At 44.4% G+C, this 22,648-nt stretch overlaps 2 protein-coding genes across 2 annotated transcripts; both read right to left on the bottom strand.

Annotated features, from left to right (window-relative positions):
- Positions 1 to 8,554: 8,554 nt before the first annotated feature.
- LOC136644676 (olfactory receptor 5AR1-like) lies at positions 8,555 to 9,499 on the bottom strand. Its single transcript, XM_066620736.1, has one exon. It carries the CDS (start codon positions 9,497 to 9,499, stop codon positions 8,555 to 8,557), a length of 945 nt encoding a protein of 314 aa, XP_066476833.1.
- Positions 9,500 to 15,743: 6,244 nt separating this feature from the next.
- Positions 15,744 to 16,685, bottom strand: LOC136654359 (olfactory receptor 5AR1-like). Its single transcript, XM_066631333.1, has one exon. The coding sequence runs from the start codon at positions 16,680 to 16,682 to the stop codon at positions 15,744 to 15,746; it is 939 nt and encodes a 312-aa protein (XP_066487430.1). The 5' UTR covers positions 16,683 to 16,685.
- Between the last annotated feature and the right edge of the window lie 5,963 nt (positions 16,686 to 22,648).

Raw genomic sequence — 22,648 nt, 5'->3', positions numbered from 1 at the left:
TGAAGTGGGTTAGGCTCGCACCTGCATATAACAACAAGAGAATGGCAATGAAAGAGTATTAGGTCATGTCAAGGAAAATCTGGCTGACCATTCCTGCCTCACTTTCATTTTCCTGCAGCAAGTAGAGAGGGTTACGTCTCTGCAACGCCCATCCCCACAGGACAGCACTGGTAATTCTTATTACAAGGAAAACCCACATTAGGGCCTAAGTAGTGAAGAGACATGACAATCCACTAAATTTTCCATTATCCTGGACCAGGCAGACCAAAGATCAGCATGTAACTCTTTTCTTAGACATGACAAGAAAAGGACATTAAACAAAATGGGGATAGGAAGGTAGGTAGAAAATGTACAAGCAAGATCATGGAATTCCTGAGCTTAGTTGAATTTGCAGGCTGTACTCCCATCTGTGTCCCTCACAGGTCTGGAGTTTTGGACTTCATGCCTGGATCTCTGATTGCTAGATGTTTGTAAATCAACTGGGGGCATCTTGCTGGTCACTACTGGACACAATGTGTTGGGCCATGAGGATGTCCAGCAGACTTTTCTGAGGTTCATAGGTTTCCGTAAGACATTTGCTCATCCTAGTTTGCAAGTGTGCTATCAGCTGTTGTTTTTCTACAGTTTCTATCAACACCAGACAATTTTCCAACTTTCCTTTCCATAACCAGTCTGGTCAGCAGGAGTGGCCTGAGTGGATCTGCCACCCCTGATAGTTTGAACCTCCCCTTTTGAATGAAAACACAAAGGGCCCAATGCAAACTATATACTACCTGCAAGGCACAGCAGGCTCCACTACATCATGCAGGAAGTTGGAGACCATGCGGGGGGTGGAAAGTGTTCTGGGTGGGTTCCCAGTGAGCTGCAGCATTGATCAACTCTCCCAACACACATCAACCACATAAAATGAAAATTGCCCTTTTAAAAAAATGCTGAACAACCAACTACTTTTATGAGGATGAGGAGAAAAACGAGCAAGGCAGGGATCCCCATCGCCAGAACCAAGTGCTGTGCTTTTGAAAGCTCAATTGTTTTTAAACAGAGTGTGAGGCCCTCAAGGGCCGCTTAGGAGTTAGGCAAGTGGCATACAAATGTCCAGATAAATAATAAAATAAGCCTTCCTGATAAAGTGCTCCACTGTGGCAAACCTTCCCATAATACTGAGACAAGTGAACTAGAAAAAGGATATTTTGACCTAGAACTAGAAAAAGGTCATAAAGGGATATTTGTATCAAGAGTCTGATATTTTGAGGCTGCTGTTAATTGTATGGCACATTAATCTTACCTAGAAAAACCCCAACGAGGTTCAGAAGTCCACTTATAGCATCATTAAAGGTCTCCAACATTCTCTTCCATTATAAAGCAAGGAGAGTAGAAGCAGCATTTTGATGACAAGCACAATGCTGATCTCAGGGTGACTTGAGATGGTTCTTTGGGGGTGCCAAAGGAATGTGGTCTCTCCTCTTTGGTTGTTTGAGGGAAGAGTGAGGAAGCCTCCCAATGAGAGGGAGATATATTGTCATCCTGTGTTTCCCAAGAGATTTGGCTTGCATCAGTGTGACTTTTCATATTTATTTTGCAGCAGAGTCCCCAAAGATTAAAGACATTAACTGTGAAGTCACAAGTGAATGAACTCGTTGATATTGCTCACAGATGTAATGATGGCAAATGGGGAACTCTGTTCTTTCCTTTGAAATCTTCAGTTATACATCCATTATGGAGGAGGGTTTGTGGTCAGGGTTACTTATGTCCTGTAGGAAGACATGTGCAGTGTCCTATTGTGTCAGTGCAAGAATTAATACATGTACTCATCTCAATACAACTATTTAAAAATCTATTTACCCTGCCTTCCCCCCTCAAAACAAATGGCCCAAAGTGGCTAACAGAAATATTAATACCATAGCATTCAATAAACTATAGTTAGTTATGACTAAGAGCCCAATCCTGGGCTCAGTGCGCTGGGTCACTGCCAGCGCGCACTGTCGCAAATGTGCCATAAGGCACATTTGCGGGCCCTAGCCAGGTGAGCGCCGGTTGTAGCCCAGAGCTGGCCAGTGCTGGGCTACCACCAGACGGGCGCCCTACCCCCACCACTTGATGGTCTCGCGGACCACCGAGCAGCAGAGAGGTAAGGGGGAGCATGGGGGGAGGTGGGGAGGAGGTGTTCTGGGGAGGGGGAGGCAGGCAGAGGGCAGGCGGAGGGTGGGGAGGAGGTGTTCTGGGGAACGGGAGGTGGGGGAGGTGTGCCGGGGGAGGGAGCGGGGACAGAGGGAGGCAGGACCAGTGGGTTGGCAGTGACCTTTGGGTTGGCAGTGAATCGAGTAGCCTTATTGTGGGGCTACTGTGTTTACCTGGGGGGAAGGGGATGAAATTGCCCTTCTCCCGAGATGCTGCCCGCGGCTGCTCAAAGCACACAGTCATTTTCAGTTGCCGCCGCAGCCCCACGCCCCAGGCAGCTCAGGACTGGGCTGTAAGGCAGCAGTTCTAAATGCACGTACTTGGAAGTAAGTTTCATTATAAATCAATAGGAGTTACTTCTGAGTGAATGTGATTAGACTTGTGCTGCTTTTGATGATACTTAAATTAGTCATGACTAACTTGTTCCATTGACTTGACTGAGAATTAACTCTATTGGGAATGGGGCCCCTGTTTCTTCTCTGTATGGAGAAGATGCACTGTTGACATGCTTTGTCTAGATAGTTGTTCCCACTGCTTCTTGTTGATGAATAACTTGTAGCCCAAAGAGTTTGGAGGGGGGAAAAAACAACCCTGAAACTGCCAAGAGCAATTTATTATATTTTCCAGCTCATGGCAAATGTATACCTTTTGATGTATTCACTGCTGAGATTTCCAATGCAATGGAGTGTCTCTAGCATGGGAATGCTGTAGCACAGGCTGGGCTGTCTGGTGCACTCAGGCAGCAATTCATGTGGGAGGGAATCATCCCGCTGAAACCAATAGGAGGATCATTCTGCAGAGGTTTCAGAAATGTGGCCTTAATGTTCCTCAATCTCCTCTTAAGAGATAAAGTCAAAGAGGAATGGATCTGCTTAGTATAACAACAACAACAACGCCTCTAAGGACACTACCTTGCTGGTGGAGCTTGCATGCTTTGATGATAACGAGAGCTATGCTGGTGGTAGCTGAGCTACCAGAAGGGTCACCCAAGCCTAAAAGGTCTCAAAACCGAGTAGCCAGACTAAGGGCGCAATCCTAACCCCTTATGTCAGGGCTTTCCAGCACCGGCATAGCGGTACCAATGGGGCATGTACTGCATCCTGCAGTTGGGTGTCACTCACGGAAGCCTCCTCAAAGTAAGGGAATGTTTGTTCCTTACCTCAGAGCTGCATTGCCCTTATGTCAGTGCTGGAAAGCACTGACATAAGGGTTTAGGATTGCACCCTAAAGTGCCCAACTACCTTCAGTTATGAGGAGAAAAAATAAACAGAAGTCCATACCATATTTGTAGCTACCTGGGTCAACAATGACCACGTCATATGCCATGGCTACTGAACCTCTGTCGATAAATGGGCCATAGGACTCAGCAGTTCCTGGTGAGGGACCAGGACAGGCTGCTGCAATGGTGATTATTATTATTAGTTATTATGGTACTGGAACACCCTAAATGCAAAACTAGGACACCACTGAAAATGATGACATCATGACATGTTATTACAAGGCAAATTCATCTGTCTGTGGTTTTCAAAAAAGAATGATGAAAATTTCAAATGCAAAACATCCAGACAGAGGTATAACAGAACAAATAATGAATGAAAGAAGGTTTATCATCTAGAACAAACTAGTCACCAAATTAGAAGTGCAAGAAATACAGAAGCTGGCAAAAGGAGAATCAACACAAAGTCTTGACCAAGGCATAGAAAACAACTTGATGGTACAAACTGAAGGCACAGTGGAAAGAAGTATTATAGGTGAAGAACAATATATGGAACAATTTAGAAACCACGAACTGACAGAGCAACAAAGCATCCTGCAATGAAAAATATTAAACCATGTCAGTCAAGACGTACTACAGCAAAGGCTTCCTGAAATACACCAACTATGGAGTAAACAAGTGAAAGTTCTAATTAAAGATGTAAATGAAGCCATCATTTCCATTCCAACTAACACACTGAAGGAAACAAACTGGCTTGTGTATAGGACAGCTGCCATACTATCCATGGAACTTGGGTACAAATTACCAAGAAAGAAACCGTCTGGCACACCTGAGTGGACAATTCGGTTAGAAAATGAAATAAACAAACTTGGTGTAGATATCACTAAATTGAAATACTTGAAAGAGGGAGGACTTAAAAACGTGCAAGTAGGAGACGGACTTTGTAAAAGGTATGACCTGGATAGGAAAACAATTGCTGAAATTTTGGAAGAATTAAAGCAGAAGTCAAATAGTGCTGAAAGTACTTTGGGGTGTTTTTGCAACGTTTATTAATTGCCTCAATAAAGGTGCTTTAACTTTATTTACCTCTGTTTAACCCTTTTACAAACTCCAGAATGGATGGCTCCTTGTGTGCAAGTTCAAAACCCCCTCCACAGTCTCCCCTATTTGCTATACAAAATGGCTGCCATCACTTGTTTCTGAGGAGCAGAGCCATAACATAACATTGCTAAATGCAGGCAGCCATCTTTTCTAGCTCACTGGAAGAAATTCTAGCATGCCTAGCCTGCTGGAACTTAAAAAGAGAACGCAAACTGAGCACGTCGGAAGCTAAAAAAGCTCTTCAAGCGCTAGAAAGCTGGGTTATTTTAGCTGCTAACATGTTCTAGCTTACTAGCCACCGTATAATTTTTTATTTATATATTTATTTTATTTTTCACATTTTTTACCGCCCTTCCTCCAAAGAGCTCAGGCGGTGTACACAGCTGCTCCCCTCCTTTTGTCCTCACAACAACCATGTGAGGTAGGTGAGACTGAGTGAAAGTGATTGACCCAAGTCACCTAGGAAGCTTCATGGCTGAGAGGGGATTTGAACCTGGGTCTTCCAGGTCTACGTTCACCTCTCAAACCACTATAACACCCTGGTTCTCCTAGTGAGCCTGGAACTAGAAAAGATTGCCACCACCATTCTTGCCTCAGGAACTTGTCAAGAACGCAGCAGCCTCTGTAATGTATGCAGGAACTTGTCAAGGACTTGTATGGTGACTTCCATACAATTGATTTTAATGATGAGGCGCCATTCTGTCGTTTTTAAAAATGTGCTGGAAGCATGCTAGCAGCATGTTGGAAACATCACTTGTGCGTTTTTTCTGGTGAAAAACAAAATGCAGCCTGTTTCTCAGGTCCAGCAAGAAGGCCTTGCAAGGCCTATAAAAGACCCTCAGGTCCAGCCTGAAGGGCAGTAGAGTGGCAGATCTTGATAACAGAACTGAACTAATGTCTTAAAAAACTGAAATACCATCTTGAAGGAAAGAGCCTGAAATCCAGCTTTTGATCCAGACTTTTAGCAAGGCTCCTGAGAGCCTGAGCTGCAGCACTCCATTCGTGGGCCTGCTACAGCTTCATCCTGGGCAGCTGCTGAAGGGAATTCAGATGGCAGCTTGTAGCTGGCATAACCGAGACCATCTTTTGATATTCTATCTGGAAGGATAATGTACAATACTGTTAATGTGCTTTTTTTATGTTAAAGTTTTTAAAATCTTCTAGTTAAGATATTTTTTTCCGTCTATTATTGTTACTCTTGCCTCAGTGTAGTTCTTGTTGATCTGCCTTTCTCAGGAGCCCATCTGTTCTGGGGTTACCCAAATTTTCTCAACAAGGCTGACCAGATACAATGGAGGACAGAATGCCTATACCTTTAACCACTGTACAGAAAAGGGAATTTTTGCAGGTGTCACTTTTTAAACCCTTCCATGTTGAGCTGCACCTACCAAAATTCCTTCTTCTATATACAATGGTTAATGGTATAGGCACTCTGTCTTCCAGTGTATATGGTCATCCTGCATTAGGGGAATAGAAGCACACTGAAAGTAGATTAAAGCTCAGTGGAAATTCAGTCCAGGTCTTTTCCATAAGCACCAACGTGTGTTCAAACAATTCAAACGTGGGAAAGTGACACTTTCAGACCAGAACTGCCAGATCCCAGCAGTATATCACCCCTAGTTCGGTTCACAGAATTCTTAGGTAGTAATAGTAAACTCCATTCCTTCTAGTTTGCTGTGTTTGTGGAATACATGGCCGGGATCAAGTGTGCATGTGTTTTGGCTTCATTTGAAATTAACAATATGGAATACAAACATACTGTAAGTCTGGAGGACAGGGAAAAAATGACAAATCCAATAAAGAACAGGCAAGTTTATGTCTCTTGGACTTTGTTTCAAAATCATCACATGAAGGAAAATGAAAGATCATGATGAAGGAAGATAGTGGAAGCCAGTCCTTGGATGCTTGTGCATTATTATTATTTTTAAAAAAAAGCAATTGAGGGGGACTGCTGAAGTAGAAGATGCAGTAGCACTACTCAAAGTAAGGAAGTTATCCCATTCTGACAAATGTTTTCATCTACTGTAGTTTCACTCTTGCTTATGCCAAGTTAAAACTGTTGGTTAAAACTTGTTTTTAAAATGCAGTAATGACTGGTTTAAAGGAAAATTTAGGGAGGAGGGGCGATCTGGCATCTTGCCCCAGGCCCAATGCCAGCTCACAATGGCCTTGAGACCAAATGCATTTTTTCCTGGTCAAATTGACTACTGACTTCACATTTTACCTTTTGGGGGGGGGGGGGATCCTGGTGTGAAGGAAAGATTTGTCCTCTCCTGTTTACTTGTCTCACCTAAAGTATTTGCTGTCTACACTTAATTCAGTTGTACGTTTGTGAGCTTGCTTCTGCACATTAGTGAAATACCAGCAAAAAATAATCTTGATGGAACCATATTACACAAATGAAGACTGTTCCCCCCCACCCAGTGTTTTCTCAATATTCAAACACATTTCTCTGTGTTATTGGAAAAAAACAGAAATGAACGGAAAGCTGTGGCAAACAAGACATGCATGCATGTCTAAAATTCACAAATAGGAAGCAACTCTTTGGAGAATTCCACTCTAGAAATAAGTTCAGACAATTCAGAATTCCAAAATCTAGAGCAAATTCTTGACGAGGAGGAATTTGGAAGTTAGTGATTCAAACATTGGGAATGATAAGATGCACTGATGCAGCCCCACTGGGGTGTAGCTAGCAAGCTTGCTTTTGTGAAAAGAATAGACCCATGGGGGCCGCTGCAACTCTCCTTGGGGCAAGGGGAATTTTTTTCCCTTGCCCTGGGCCAAGGCTCAGCCAGCCCCACACTTGCAGTTGATATAGTGCAGGTCTGCTGGCCTGCTTGTTCCAGCGCAAGTTAGGATTGCACTGCCCGGGTAATTATTAATGCCCACATTATCATTTCACAAGACAATCTACCAGGTACACTGTGCTTTGAAGGTGGATATCCAGAACTCAAATTCTGGACGTGGCAGCATTAATATGGGAATCATATAGCAATTACAAAATGTAAAGATAATCACCAACATTCAAACTATTTTATTACTTATAATCACAACAGTCCTCTGCATGGAAGTTCCTGATCAAAAATAAGTTATTTGTAATAACTGGTTTTGAAACTTAAAATACCACAGAATGAGAACTTGGACAAGGTATTCATCAATATGTTCATCTCTGTTAAAAGGGATCCTTACAATTTCTGTACAAAGTTTTCTTCTCTCCTACCCAAACTGCAGATTTGCTGTTTTGATTATCTCTGATATGATATTTAATGTCACCATTCCCATGTTTACATGTGTGTAAAAGTGGCCATAAAGGGGAATGAACATATGTGTGCTTGTTTTCAGGTACTGGATTTTATAATGAGCAGTTGATTTTATAATGAGCAATTCTCCATAGTCAACCACTATAGTCAACCGGATACATGAATTTGTTTGAGTCTCTCTCAGTTGTCAGTAGGAGATAATATTCAGATTTGGCTATTTTCCTGCTTAGCTTGTGGGTATTGTGAGAACAAATATTCATGCTTACCATTTACATAGCCCAATCCTGTCCGGGATTGGGTTGTTGCACACAGCCATTCTGTTGAGTTCTGCTGTCCATAAAGTGGCCATTTGGGGAGTCCATAAAGCTCCATAAAGTGGCCATTTGGGGAGTGCTGCTGCAACAGGCATTCCCCATCCATCACTGGACCTGCCTGGACCCGTCAGAGGAGGTAAAGCAGCAGTGGGGGCAGGGAGGGGTAAAATTGAGCAGAAAGGGTGGAGGAATGTCTGGTAGGGAATCTGGTAGGGATGGCACGTATCCTTTTCACAATCTCCAAACTCCCTTTCTCTTCTCAGATTTGCGCCAGCTAAAAGCTGGTGTAGGTACAAGGAGACCTACTGCAGAGCGGGGCCTTTATGGAGGACTGAATCCCTTTCTCCTCTGAAGCCTCCCAATCTGCCTCCCCCCACTGGATACAGCACATGCCATTTTAGCACAGGTGCATCAGTGAAAGGGGGAAAGAATAGAATTGGACTCAATGGGCTTTTTGGATGTAGACAAATATGAGACCAAGATGGTTACTGTCTCTGAGAGACAACCTTTCTCCCATATGCCCTTTTGAAGGCCTCCTTTACTTCTTTGTTTCTCAGGCTGTAGATGAGCGGATTCAACATGGGTATTGCAAGCGTATAAAACACAGAGATGATTTTGTCCTCTTCCATTGAATATTTTGAACTTGGACGTAAGTACATGAATATGATTGTTCCGTAGAAAATAGTGACAGCTGTAAGGTGGGAGGCACAGGTGGAAAAGGCTTTGTGCCTGCCCTCAGCTGAGTTGATCCTAAGTATAGCAACAAGTATGTATGTGTAAGAGACAAGAATGGTCACAATAGTAACTGACACAATTGCTGTAGACAAAGTGAAATGGATTACATCAGTGACATGTGTGTCTGAACAGGAGAGCATTAGGATAGGGGGCAAATCACAGAAGAAATGGTTGATGATATTGGATCTACAAAAGGAAAGGTTAAATATAAATGAAGTCTGAACAATTGCATTCACACATCCTGTTAGATATGAAGCAGCCACTAGCAGTTTACAGAACAGTTTAGACATGATAGCGCTATACAAGAGCGGGTTGCAGATAGCAATGAAGCAGTCATATGCCATCACGCCTAGCAGACAGCATTCACAGGACGCAGCAATGCAGAAAAAGAAAAACTGCAGGGCGCAACCAGTGAATGAAATAGTTTTGGTTTCTACTACAAAGGCCATCAGTGTCCTGGGAGCAATGACACTGGAGTAGCCGATGTCTAAAAGGGACAGGTTGCTTAGAAAGAAGTACATGGGTGTGTGAAGCTGGGAGTCAATCCAGATTAAGGTTACCATGCTAATGTTCCCTGTCAGGATCAACAAGTATATCAGTAAGAACACTGTGAAGAGGACAAGCTGCAGTCTTGGGTTATCTGTGAATCCCAGCAGAATGAACTCTGTCATTATGGTGAAATTTCTTTCTGCCATCGAAGTGGGTTAGGCTCACACCTGCATATAAGATCAAGAGAATGACAACGAAAGAGTATTTGGTCATGTCAGGGACAGAAACTTCCTGAAAGAGTCTAGCTGACCAAGGGGATCAGGTTGCCCACACCTCTTCCTGCTTTTCCTTTCCTGGACCAGCAGCTGAACAGGTAAAAGACATTGGTAGTTTTTATCTGCTGCCACCATTACAGGCTACAGTGACCAAGCAGAGGGGGTTGCCTCTGGGCATCTGCCCTCACCCCCTCACACTCTCCGCCTTTCACAAAGCATTGTGAGCTCTTATTACAAATAATACCCACAGTTGAGTCTGAACTGTGAAGAGACATGACAGTCCGCTGAATTTTCCATTAACCTGGAGTAAAGATCAGTTCTCAATTCCACATGCTAGCAAATCATCTCAATTCCACATGCTAGCAAATCATCTGAGGGCTTGCTTGTCACATCGTGCTTGTCACAGCTGGACACAAGACACCAGGCCATTAGGACATCCAGCAGGTTTTTCTGAGGTTCTTAGGTCTCTGCAGGACATTTGCTCATCCTAGATTGTAAGCCTGCTGTCAGCTGTTGTTTTTCTACAGTTTCTATCAACACCAGACACTGTTTTGTACAATGCCTACAAGCTTCAGGAATGAGAATAATAATAATAATACCAGATAAGGAGCAAATGATCATTGTAAGCCATAGAAGGGAACATGTTCACCCACTTTTGTATACCTGGCATCCCAGTGTTCCATGGTTCCCTATCCGCCTGCCCTTTCCTGTTCATAGCCAATCCTGTTGGCCAGCCTGATATTTTGAGGCTGCTATTAATTGTATGGTATATTAATCTTACCTAGAAACACCCAACGAGGTTCATAAGTCTACTTATAGCACCATTAAAGGTATCTGGCATTCTCTTCCATTCTAAAGCAGGAAGAGTGGAAGAAGCATTTTGATGACAAGCACAATGCTGATCTCATGGTGACTTCAGACAGATCTTTGGAATGTGGTCTCTCCTCCATAGTTGTTTGAAGAAAGCCTCCCAACAAGACAGAGAAATATTGCATCCTGGGTTCCCCAAGAGATTGGGCTTGCATCAGTGTGACTTTTATATTTATTTTGCAACAAAGTCCCCAAAGTTTTATTAACTGTGAAGTCATAAGGGGATGAACTCATTGACATTGCTCGTCAATGCAACGATGGGAAACGGGGAACTCTTTTCTTTCCACTGAAATCTTCAAAGTTCTACATCCATTGAATGTATACAGGAGGGTTTGTGGGCCAATGGTCAGTGTTGCTCATGTTGCACGTTGCCTAGCCATACCCACTGAGATGGTTTGAATGGAGGCAAGGGTGCCAAGGCACAGTGATTCCTCAAATGCTTTCTCACCTTTTTCTTTCCAATCATCTCTGCTTGTCCAAATACAGCCACTTTAAAGTTTTTCTCTGAATTGCAACTGTTTAAAGCCTGCAGAGATTGCCTAAGTAAAGTAACTGAAAGTTGTGTCTTTTTCCTTGCTCTCTATAATATTTATTGAACTCTATCTGCTTTTGAAAAGCTCACTCTCATGTTACTTGTAGTCTGAATTGAGGCACTTTGAAGGTCTTTGCACCTGTCACCCACATCCGTGATCCTAAAACTGTCAGATACCTCTGAACTTGACCTTTCCTTCTACAAACATTGTTCATTTCCCCATTTTGAGGAGTTGCTGTGCATTTGTGTGTTTATGATATGTTTAGGAAGACACATGCAGTGTTAGCAACAGTGGGTGTATCCATGTTGTTATTGTGTCAGTTCAAGAATTAATACATGTACATATATCAACTTAAAAATTTTTTAACCCTGCCTTTTCCTTTTGTGCTCGGCATTTCCCCTTCATTACAAAAGGCTCAAAGTGGCTATCAGCAATATTAATACCATAAAATTCAATAAACTATAGTTAGTTGTGACTAAGGTTGCAGTCCTAACCACAATTACCTGGGAGTAAGAAACAGTGACCATAATGGGACTTACTTCTGAGTAGATGTGCATAGGATTGGGCTGTGAGGCAGCAGTGATAAATGCACAAACTTCAAAGTAAGTTTCATTATAAATCAGTGGGAGTAACTTCTGAGTGAATATGATTAGACTTAGGCTGCTTTTGGTGGTACTTAAATTAGTACCACCATTGGTAAATTAGTTACCAATGGAGTAACCATTGGTTTGACTGAGAACTCACTTTCATGGGATTGGGACCACTGTTCCTTCTCTGAATGGAGAAAAGGCACCGTTGAGATGCTTTGTCCAGATCAGGGTTGTCCAAACACTTTTGCAGGATGGCCACATCATCTCTCTGATATTGTGTTGGGGGCAGGGGGAAAAAAGAATTAATTTATGTTTAAAAAATTTGAATAAATTTACATAAATTTACATAAATGAATATATTAGAGATGGAACTTGTATGAATGAACGCAGGTCTCGCGATAACTCAAGGCCTATAAAAGACCTTGCACAAAGCCTTTCCTTTGCTGCCACTGCTGCTTCCCAGACATGAAACAGCAAGTAGAGGAGGCAGCTCTTGTCCCGCAGTTCGCTCAAGAGGTCAAACAGTTGGCCCTCGTGCTGAATGTAGTTGCATTGGCCAGTATGGGCTCCAGCAAGTCTCTGGAGGGCCAGGGGCTCATTAGATACTGGGGGCTCCCCGCAGGCCGGATTGGGGGTCCTGAGGGCAGCAAATGGCTCCCAGGTCGGGGTTTGGGCACCCCCCGTCCAGATAGTTGCAGTTCCCACTGCTTCTTGTTGATGAATAACTTGTAGCGCAAGGAATTTGGGAAAAAAACAAACCTAATAATGCCCAGAGCAATTGATTAGAATCTCCTGCTCATGGCAAAGGTGTGCATTTGGATGTATTCACTGGAGATTTCAAATGCAGCATCGAGGCTCTAGCATGGGAATACTGTTGCACAGGCCGGGCTGTCTGGTAACTCAGGCAGCAATTTGGCAATTCAAATGGGATGGTAACTGATAAACATTCTGGCACATAATACACCCGATATTACAGTAATAGAAAAAAATTAAGTGACGATTATCGACACAGCAATACCTGACTGATGGAAAAGGACATGAAAAAACTAGTAAAGATCAGGATTTAAAAATTGAAACCCAAAGATTATGGCGCAAACCAGAAGTAGTTATCGCAGTTGTGATTGGTACACTGGGCGCAGTCCCAAAAACGCTTGAACAGCATTGAAAACATCTGAATATTGACAAAATTACTATCAAAAAACTACCCTATGTGGTTCAGCCCACATTATACGTAAAGACATTATGACGTCCTAGGCCCCAGAGTGGGGCCCCGACTAGTAATTAACACCAAGTTCAGATAAAGAATCGGCAGCAGTGATACGCAAGGAATAATAAAAAAATAATTAAATAAAACCACAAAAAAACTATTGAAAGTTGTAAAAACAGAGAATATTTTCAATGGAGAATATTTAAAAACTACAGAAACTAAGGTTGAAATCACACGACTGTGGACAAAACATACCCCCGTTGTCATTGGGCCACTTGGAACAATCTTGAAAAGAATATGGGCACCTCTCCTTTCTGTGGATTGGAGCCATAGTATTCAACACACTTTGGGGGTCAAATGAGCTTCTACACCTTCTGAGACTTCAAGTCATTTTCTCTTGATCATTTGTCTTGATGCCTTCCCTCCCTTCCTGTAGGTCCACCCATGCCCACGGTGTGAAGAGTGGTGAGTTGCAGCTGGCGATAGCACAGAAGAAACCAATTGGTGCTTTCTGTACTGCTGCCTTCACTTGAAGAACAGCATGGCTTTTGTTTACTGATGGAAGGGGCTGGGACATCAGGGGAGGGTTTAAGGAGAACCCCAACACACCCATCTCTGGAACTTCTGAGTAGTCATGATGTGGGAGAAAAAGGTTTCTTATGAAAACCAGATTTCTCATTTATCTGAGTATCATTAGCTCAGGAGGCCATATTGAGGGCTGAAGACCGAAGCTGTTGCAGGTAGCTTTCGCAGCAAGCAGCTGGCTGGCAGCGCAGTCTGCCTATCTCTCAAGGCCAGAGCGTAGACACTCCCGGGAACAAAGACGACACACGGCAGATGTCCTCCACCAAACGTCTCTTTACTATGTACAATATATACAGCAAACAGTCCAGATAGCACACAATTCACGGATCACACTGACGTAGCCTTCGGCACCAAATCCACCTCGCTTCTTCCACAATCCAGCTTGCCCTGGCTGGAGTATGTACTTGCTACAGCCAATCAGAGTGAGCTAGAAAGTGCTGAGTCACGCTGATGGCACATGGGGTGACACACCAGTCGACTGCCTCTGCCTGGTGTTGCATCAGCCTTTCCCATGATGCTCTGTTTAGTCAGGCCAAGGCTTCAGGGCCTGATAGTATTCAGCCTGCAAATTACCTGCAGGCCCAGGGATGATCCCTTAACAGAAGCACTGGCAGTTCTGGGGGAGGGGCAACACTTAAGTTTTGCAGACTCTGGAACATTTGTGTCAAGCGGCCCCTCCCCCTCACCTTTGGAGCCAGAGCTTTGCTTTCACATCCATGACTAGCTCTGAAGGTGAGGGAGAGGGGTCACTTTACACTGGCATTCTGGAGCCTGCAAAATTTAGCATTTTGCCCCCCCCTTCCAGGAACACCAGTGTTCCAAGGATCCTGTCAATTGGGGTTTGGACTTGGCCAGAGACTGAGCAGTTGTTGTTTACTTATGAATATTTACTACTTCCTTCTGACCATTCTCCTTTTTGTCTTTCTGCCTTATATCTACTTCCCATTCATCCAGACATCTGGACATCTGTCTGGGTTGATATTTTCAGAATCTTTTCTTATATGGCAAATTTATGTCTTCTCCTTAGAGCAGTAGTTCTCAAACTGGCTCCCCAGGGAGCCACAGAAACTAGGCAGGAACCACAAAATCCTCATGAAAAACCCACTTCTTAATGCAATATATAGGGGAGCTACGGCCAATGGTCCAGTAGGTCTAGGGAGCCACCAGTCAAAAAAGTTTGGGAACCACTACCTTAGAGGTTTTCCCTTGCATGCAGAGTCATGCTAACTAGATTGTATAGGTAGGTTCTTTGTGCCAAATCTAATTGATAGTATGTGGAGAAAGCCCTTATTGCATGCTTCTATTTGCTATATTTATATTTCTATCTGTTTGAGCTCTTTAGTGCTGGCAGTACAAGCGTACTGCCACACTGGGTGTCGTAAACGTGCCATAAGACATGTCTGTAGTACCCGGGTAGGAGGAGCTGCCAGCACTGGGCCAGTGTCCATTCGTGCTGAGCCTCAGTGTCGCTTGGTGGAATGGCTGGTGCTCCAGCAGTGCCAGCCAGCAGTAAGTAGTATCGGGGCAGGGGAGACAGGGAGTGGGTGGAATGGGGCAGGGAGGAGGGGCAGGAACCTGGCAGGAGGGGGTGGGAACGGCAGAGCTCTTCTCTCAATTCTGCGCTGGAAAAATTGCAGGTGCAGACTTGAGAAGCCCCATTGAGGGGCTTGGGGCTTTCTCAGGGGGAAGGGGACGAAAGTCTTCCTCCCCCAAGGAAACCTCCCAAGGCTGCCACAGAGCCGCAGGATGCAGTTTTAGCTACACACTATCCCACAGCCATAATTACGTTGAATAAGGCGATATAGTTGTTACCATGCTCCTGGGCATTATGGTCTGTTCTACTGTTTTTATATTATGATGCATGTTGTATAGAATGTGTGGAGGAGGATTGCAACAACAGTGAACCAACCCTAGAAGAACTTCACGTGGCCCTGGACTCCCTTGCCTTTGGCAAGAGACCTGGAAAAGACAGCATCCCTGCTGAAGTCCTAAAGTGCTGCACAGCATTTTTCTGGCATTGAGCTGACACCTGTGGCGTATCTGTCAGTAGACTGACTTCTACACCAGCAGGACTGTTTACATGGACTTATGCCAGCATGTCTCAAGAATAGGATTGGGTCTTTAGACCTGTCCAGCATGAAAACAGGCTATCTCTATTCTGCATATTGTAGAACTGAATGTCCTGGGTAATCAGAGACACTCAATGGATTTTCCAAGATTCACACACACACACACACGCAACTCACATATGCACATTACTGAATTTCACTTTTTTTAGCTGCTAGATTTGCAAGTTTGAATTACTAGACACTAGGCACTTAAAAACAATTGAAGTCACATACTACTTTTTCTCCTGTAAATCCAATACAAATCCACCTAAACAAAACTGTTCACCGGGAAAAAAATTTCCTTTGTGTAGTTCTGTATAAGGCATCCTTCACCTCCTTGTTTCTCAAACTATAGATCAGGGGGTTTAGCAGAGGAATTACTAGAGTATAGAACACAGAGATGATTTTATCCTCATTCACTGCAAAATTAGAATTGGGTCTTAAGTACATAAATATGACGGTTCCGTAGAAAATGGTGATAGCAGTCAAGTGAGAAGCACATGTGGAGAAAGTCTTGCGCCTGCCTGTGGTGGAATTGATTCGAAGAATGGCTGCCAGGATGTAAGTATAGGAAACCAGAATGGTCAAAAGAGTACTTGACAAAACAATGATAGAGAAGGTAAAGTGCACAATGTCCGTAATGTGTGTGTCAGAGCAAGACAGTTTCAGGATGGGGGACACGTCACAGAAGAAATGATTAATGACATTGGAGCCACAGAAAGACAAACTGAATATTAGACTGGTCTGAACAAGGGCATTCACAAAGCCACAGGCATATGCCACCACCACCAGCAGAATGCAGTGTCTTCTGGACATGATAACTGTATACAGCAGGGGGCTGCAGATGGCTGTGAAGCGATCATAGGCCATGGCAGCCAGGAGGTAACATTCAATGGACACGGCAATACAGAAGAAGAAGAACTGGACGGCACATTCTTTGAACGGAATCGCTTGGCTTTCTCTTGTGAAAGTTACCAGCATTCTTGGAGCAATGACTGTTGAATAGCCAACATCCAAGAGAGACAAATTGCTGAGGAAGAAGTACATGGGAGTATGAAGTCGAGTATCAGTCCTAATCAGCAAAATCATCCCAAGATTTCCCATCAGGGTTACGACATAGATAAACAGAAATAGCAAGAAAAGGGGAGTCTGGAGCGCTGGATGGTCAGTGAATCCCAAGAAGATGAACTCCATCACAGTGGTGTGGTTTTTCTTCATCATTTAGCCCAGATGAAGTCTACTCTGCAGGTGAATAGGTGAGGTCACAATTAGACAAGCACCAGGACAGGAGCAAATCCTCCTCCCTTACTAAGCCCTGTTATGTATTCATGCAAATAAGAGAATCTTGAACCAACTCATGTGACTTTAATCCTGCCCCCAGTTCTACATAAGCAGAGCCCAGTGATTACAGTTGCCATGTTGACAGAAAACTTTCTGGTACTAAAGCCAAGGGTTGTGTGTGTGTGTGTGTGTGTGTGTGTGTGTAGGTATGTAGGTAGGTAGGTAGGTAAGTAGGTTGTTAGGATGTAGGTAGGGTGGCACCTTCTGTTTCTCTTCTCTCTTTTCATTTCACCAGTGAAAAGTGTATTCCAAGATTCAGGTGTCTTGTTTTATTTTGCACGTAGGGAGAAATTTCAAAAAGCCTTAGTGAGCATCACCTCTAGAAAGCTTAGCCAGTTATCAGCTAAATAGTCAGTTTGCTGATTTCTGTCTTCAGCTCATCATGCATGAGTACAAAATGCACATCATGAGAACCATGGAGAACAGACTCTGCCAGTAGGCTACCTATCCAATGTAGGAGATAACCAGTTGACTGGGAAGATGACTAAGGGCGCAATCCTAACCCCTTATGTCAGTACTTACCAGCACTGGCATAGCGGTGTCAATTGAACCTGTGCTGCATCCTGCAGTTGGGTGTCACTCATGGAGGCCTCCTCAAAGTAAGGGAATGTTTGTTCCCTTATCTCAGAGCTGCATTGCCCTTATGTCAGTGCTGGAAAGCACTGATATAAGGGGTTAGGATTGTGCCCTAACAACCCAACATGTTAGAACAAAGCCCCATTGATTTCAATAAGACTAACTTACTTCCATGTGTGCTTAGCCAGCAGGCAGTGAAATGACGGATAACACAAATGCTGCCCTGATGATCTGCAGTCATTCAATTTACCTGCAACAACAACAGCAGTAGGGACAAGGCACTGAACAACCTCTCAATAGCTTCCAGAATGCCCAAACCTAGAATGAATCCAAAACAGAAAGATCAGGCTGCTATGGCCCCAGAAGTTGCTTCTCTTGCATCAGTTGCACAGCGTTCCCCCCTCCCCCCCGCCGGCAAGTAGGGGACTTGGTTATCCCAAACAGCAGATAAATGTGAGCCTTACAATCCTAAAACAGTCCTTTTATCTCCTGCTCTGGCTGGGTGGAGGTTGCTGCAGATTGCTCTTTAATCACCTAGTCTGAGAAAAAGAAAAGAATCCCTGAGGATTTGTTTACAAGCTATATGGTTTTATTCTTCAGAGAACAAATATTTTGATTTCCCTTGCAAGCAAATCACTAAGAGATAATAGGCCATTTATGTATCATGCAGAGTTTCAAGGTCCAGTTCAATCAAATTAAAATTATGCTTTTTTATTCATTTTTAATCATAAAGTGCATCAAATATGAAGCACACTTCTGCACCAATTGTCCAGCGTGACATCCTAGTGGCTTTTAAACTGTCTTCTGGGGGCTCTGGGTTCTTTACTGGGATTATTATTATTATTGTTATTGTTGTTGTTGTTGTTAAAAAATGGTAATTGTGTGAGAACACCTCAACATTCTTGGCCTTGAGGAAATTACCCCAGCTAAGCTCCAGAAAACAGTGTTAATTTTTCTGAGCAAGAATCCTATAAGAATCATCATCATCATCATCATCATCATCATCATCGTCATCATCATCATCATCAGGGCCATAGTATTCAACACACTTTGGGATCAAATGAGCTTCTGTACAACTTCTGTACAATGTCTCTCATCAGTGCATATGCATCGACTCTGCATATGCACTTCTGATCTCCAGCAGGAGTTAAAGACAAATTCTACGACAACCTGGCCACCACTATCAAGAAGATCCCCAAAAAAGAGCCATTGTTCATTCTCGACAATTTCAATGCTAGAGTTGGTGCTGATAACAGTTCGTGGCCCACTTGCTTAGGTCAGTTCGGCACTGGGAGGATGAATGAAAATGACCAACATCTGCAAGAGTTTTGCTGTCATCACGGTCTCTGCGTCCGCAACACGTTCTTCAACACAAAGACCCAACACAGAGTCTCTTGGACAGACCCAAGATCAAAGCACTGGCACCAGCTCGACCTGATTCTCACCAGACGCTCCAGCCTTCCCAGCACCAAGATCACACGCAGCTATCAGAGTGCTGCCTGTGACACTGACCACTCCCTGGTGTGCAGCAGAGTGAAACTGCAAACAGAGTGACTGTATCACACGAAAAAGGAAGGAAGATCTCGCATTGATACCTGCAAGACCCAGGATCAGAGAAAAGTGGAGGAATTTGCACGAGCGCTTGAGGAATCTCTTCCAGGCCCGGCCGACGCAAATGCATCCAACAGATGGGAACATTTCAAGAATACCGTTTACAACACCGCCTTGTCCATATTCGGCCAAAAAAAAGTTCAAGGCACTTGGGAAAGACAGCATCCCTGCTGAAGTTCTAAAGTGTTGCAAAGAGATCATCGTCACTGAGCTGCATGAAATTCTCTGTCTCTGCTGGAGAGAAGATGGAGTATCACAGGACATGAGGGATGCAAACATCGTCACGCTGTACAAGAACAAAGGTGACAGAGGTGACTGCAAAAACTACTGCGGCATCTCTCTCCTTAGCGTTGTAGGAAAGCTGTTTGCCCGAGTTGCACTAAAGAGGCTCCAGGTACTTGCAGAGAGCATCTATCCAGAATCGCAGTGTGGATTCCAAGCCAACAGGTCCACCACTGATATGGTATTCTCCCTTAGACAGCTGCAGGAGAAATGCAGGGAACAACGACAGCCACTCTTTATAGCTTTCATAGATCTCACGAAGGCTTTTGACCTGGTCAGCAGGGAAGGCCTCTTCAAATTCTCCCCAAGAATGGATGTCCACCCAGGCTCCTCAGCATCATCAGGTCTTTCCACAAGGACATGAAGGGCACTCTTGTCTTTGATGGCTCCACATCAGACCTCTTTGAAATCCTAAACGGAGTGAAGCAGGCCTGTGTTCTTGCGCCGACCTTGTTTGGGATTTTCTTCAATGTTCTGCTGAAGCAGGCCTTTGGAACTGCAACAGAAGGCATCTATCTCCGGACCGGCTCAGACGGAAAGATCTTCAACCTCTCCAGACAGGCAGAAAAGTCCAAAGTCCAGCTGAAATGTCTATGTGACTTCCTCTTTGCCGACGATGCAGCTGTCACCGCCACTCTGCCAAAGATCTCCAGCAGCTCATGAACTGTTTTAGCAAGGCCTGCCAAGTCTTTGGACTGACAATCAGCCTGAAGAAAACTCAGGTCATGGTTCAGGATGTGGACTCACCTCCCTGCATTATAATCTCTGCACATGAGCTGGAAGTTGTCCATGACTTTGTGTACCTTGGCTCAACAATCTCCGACACTCTTACTCTGGATACCAAGCTAAACAAACACATCGGTAAAGCAGCTACCACTTTTCCAGACTCACAAAGAGAGTCTGGTCCAACAAGAAGCTGACGGAACATACCCAGATCTAGGTCTACAGAGCTTGCGTCTTGAGTACACTTCTGTACTGCAGCGAGTCATGGACACTTTGCTCACAACAGGAGAGGAAACTGAATGCTTTCCACATGTGCTGCCTCCGATGCATCCTCGGCATCACCTGGCAGGACAAAATTCCAAACAACACAGTCCTGGAACGAGCTGGAATCCCCAGCGTGTATACACTGCTGAAACAGACGCCTGCGTTGGCTCAGTCATGTTATGAGAATGGGCGATGGTCGGATCCCAAATGATCTCCTCTATGGAGAACTTGTGCAGGGAAACTGCCCTACGGGTAGACCACAGCTGTGCTACAAGGATATCTGCAAGAGACTTCTGAAAGCCTTATGAATGAACCTCAACATATGGGAAACCTTGGCCTCTGAGTGTTGTGCTTGGAGGCAGCCTGTGCAGCATGGCCTCTTCCAGTTTGAAGAGACACTTGCACAACAGACTGAGGCAAAGAGGGAAAGAAGGAAGGCCCATAGCCAGGGAGACAGACCAGGGACACACTATACTTGCTCCCAGTGTGGAAGGGATTGTCACTCCCGAATCAGCCTTTTCAGCCACACTAGATGCTGTTCCAGAACCACCATTCAGAGTGCGATACTATAGTCTTTCGAGACTGAAGGTTTCCAACAACTCTGCCCCTGTATAAGAGCCTAATTGTATGGAGTCCGCATTGGCTCACCGCCGGTGCATAGTGTCACAAACTTGCAATAAGGCATGTCTGCAATTCCTACTGCCGGCGAAGCGCCAGAGCTGTTGGAGGCTGGCGGACATGCGAAGTGCCAGGCGGCAGAGAAGTAAGTGGGGGTATGAGGGGAAGCAGAAAGGAGGTGTTCTGGGCAAGTGGGGGAGGAAGGCATGGCAGGAGAGGGAGCAGGATGGGAAGGGGATGGGACCAGTGGAGCTCATCTCTGCCAGATCCAGAGCCCCATGTTGGGCCTCACAGCCCAACACAAGGCTTCCTGATTCTGCACCAGCTACATAGCCACCACAGAGTCAAGTAGCCCCATTGCGAGGCTACTTTCCTCTGTCCCCTTCAAATGTACAAATGTCCCCTTCTCCCGAGGAGCCGTTGGCGGCTGCCTGGTGTGTTCAGGGTACTGTGGCAGCCATCTTTGGTGCTGTGGCAGCCTCACACACTGGGCAGCTCAGGACAACAAGATAGGAAGAAAGCAAGCAGGAAATAAGATAGGAAATTTGGAGGCAAATGTCTTCTCTGAGGAGTGACTCACTTGCCTCCAAATTTCCTATCTTGTTTTCTGTTTGTTGTTCAACTGGCTGGAATGGCATGAGTCAGCCAATGACATGGAATGGTGACTGTCAGATATTTGCTTGGGCTTAGATGTTTGCTTGCAGTGGCATATTAGGGTTTGTGTCACCCGGTGCAGGAGGCCAGCACATCACCCCTACGATGGACTTCTTCCCATGTATCGAGCAGGGCAATGCCCTAAGCAGTGAGCGTGGTGACCCAGCCCCTGCTGGGTTTTTGTCTGTTACTTTTGATAGAATAGAGATATTTTAACAGTTTGTTTCATTGCATTCTACATGAAATGACACAAGATGGATAAATAGCATGATGGCATTATTCAAAAATACCAAGATTTAAAAAATTTTGGTGAGTAGTGGTGTATTCCCTGTGCGCGCCACCCGGTGTGGCCTGCACCCCCTTGAAATGCCACTGCTTGCTTGGGCCCTGACCTTCTGACTACAGTACTTACCCTGCTGAAAGTGGAGTGACATTACCACACTGGCCATTTGGTCTCCATGAAATGAAGCCCCAGTCAATTTTTAAAACGGGTTACCAATTCCCTTCTCATCATGCATCTATGCTACATTTCCCATGTTAGAGGCACCTCAATTCCCTGTGCACATCATGTCTTCCTTGGGGAAGGGGGGAAGGTAAAGAATCAGGCCATTGTATGTTCATTTTCTGCCCTTTTACATACCATAGATAATTTCCTTTCAGTCAAGAATTTTCTGCCAATCAATCAAGGGTAAATCATCTCCTTGCCTTATCTTCAGGTCACTCAGGGGTCACAGCTGTTCAGGCAGCCAGAAGTGAAGAGAAGAGCAAGAGGACAATGTAGAGATAATTAAGGACTATTAGTCTCCAGGTCAACCAGGTCACTAAACTCTGCAAGCTGTAGCCAAAGTTAACCCTTTCATTTCTTCCTCCTGAAAAAAAAGTAAGGGCTCAACATAAGCCTCTCTCTCTTTGGCAGGATCACACAGTGGCATAGCTAGGTCATTTGACAAGAAAGGCCCATCAATTTTTGTCACCCCATATGAGACAATTAATTAGTTAACTAATTAATTGACGTTTTTATACCACCCTTCCTCTAAGCAGCTCAGGATGGTGTACATGGGTTCTCCCCTTATTTTGTCCTCACAACAACCCTGTGAGGTAGGTGAGACAGAGCTAGT

Source organism: Tiliqua scincoides, chromosome 1 (genome assembly GCF_035046505.1).
Source record: "Tiliqua scincoides isolate rTilSci1 chromosome 1, rTilSci1.hap2, whole genome shotgun sequence".
NCBI classification, from domain to species: Eukaryota; Metazoa; Chordata; class Lepidosauria; order Squamata; family Scincidae; genus Tiliqua; species Tiliqua scincoides.
This window is presented reverse-complemented; position numbering and strand designations above follow the sequence as displayed.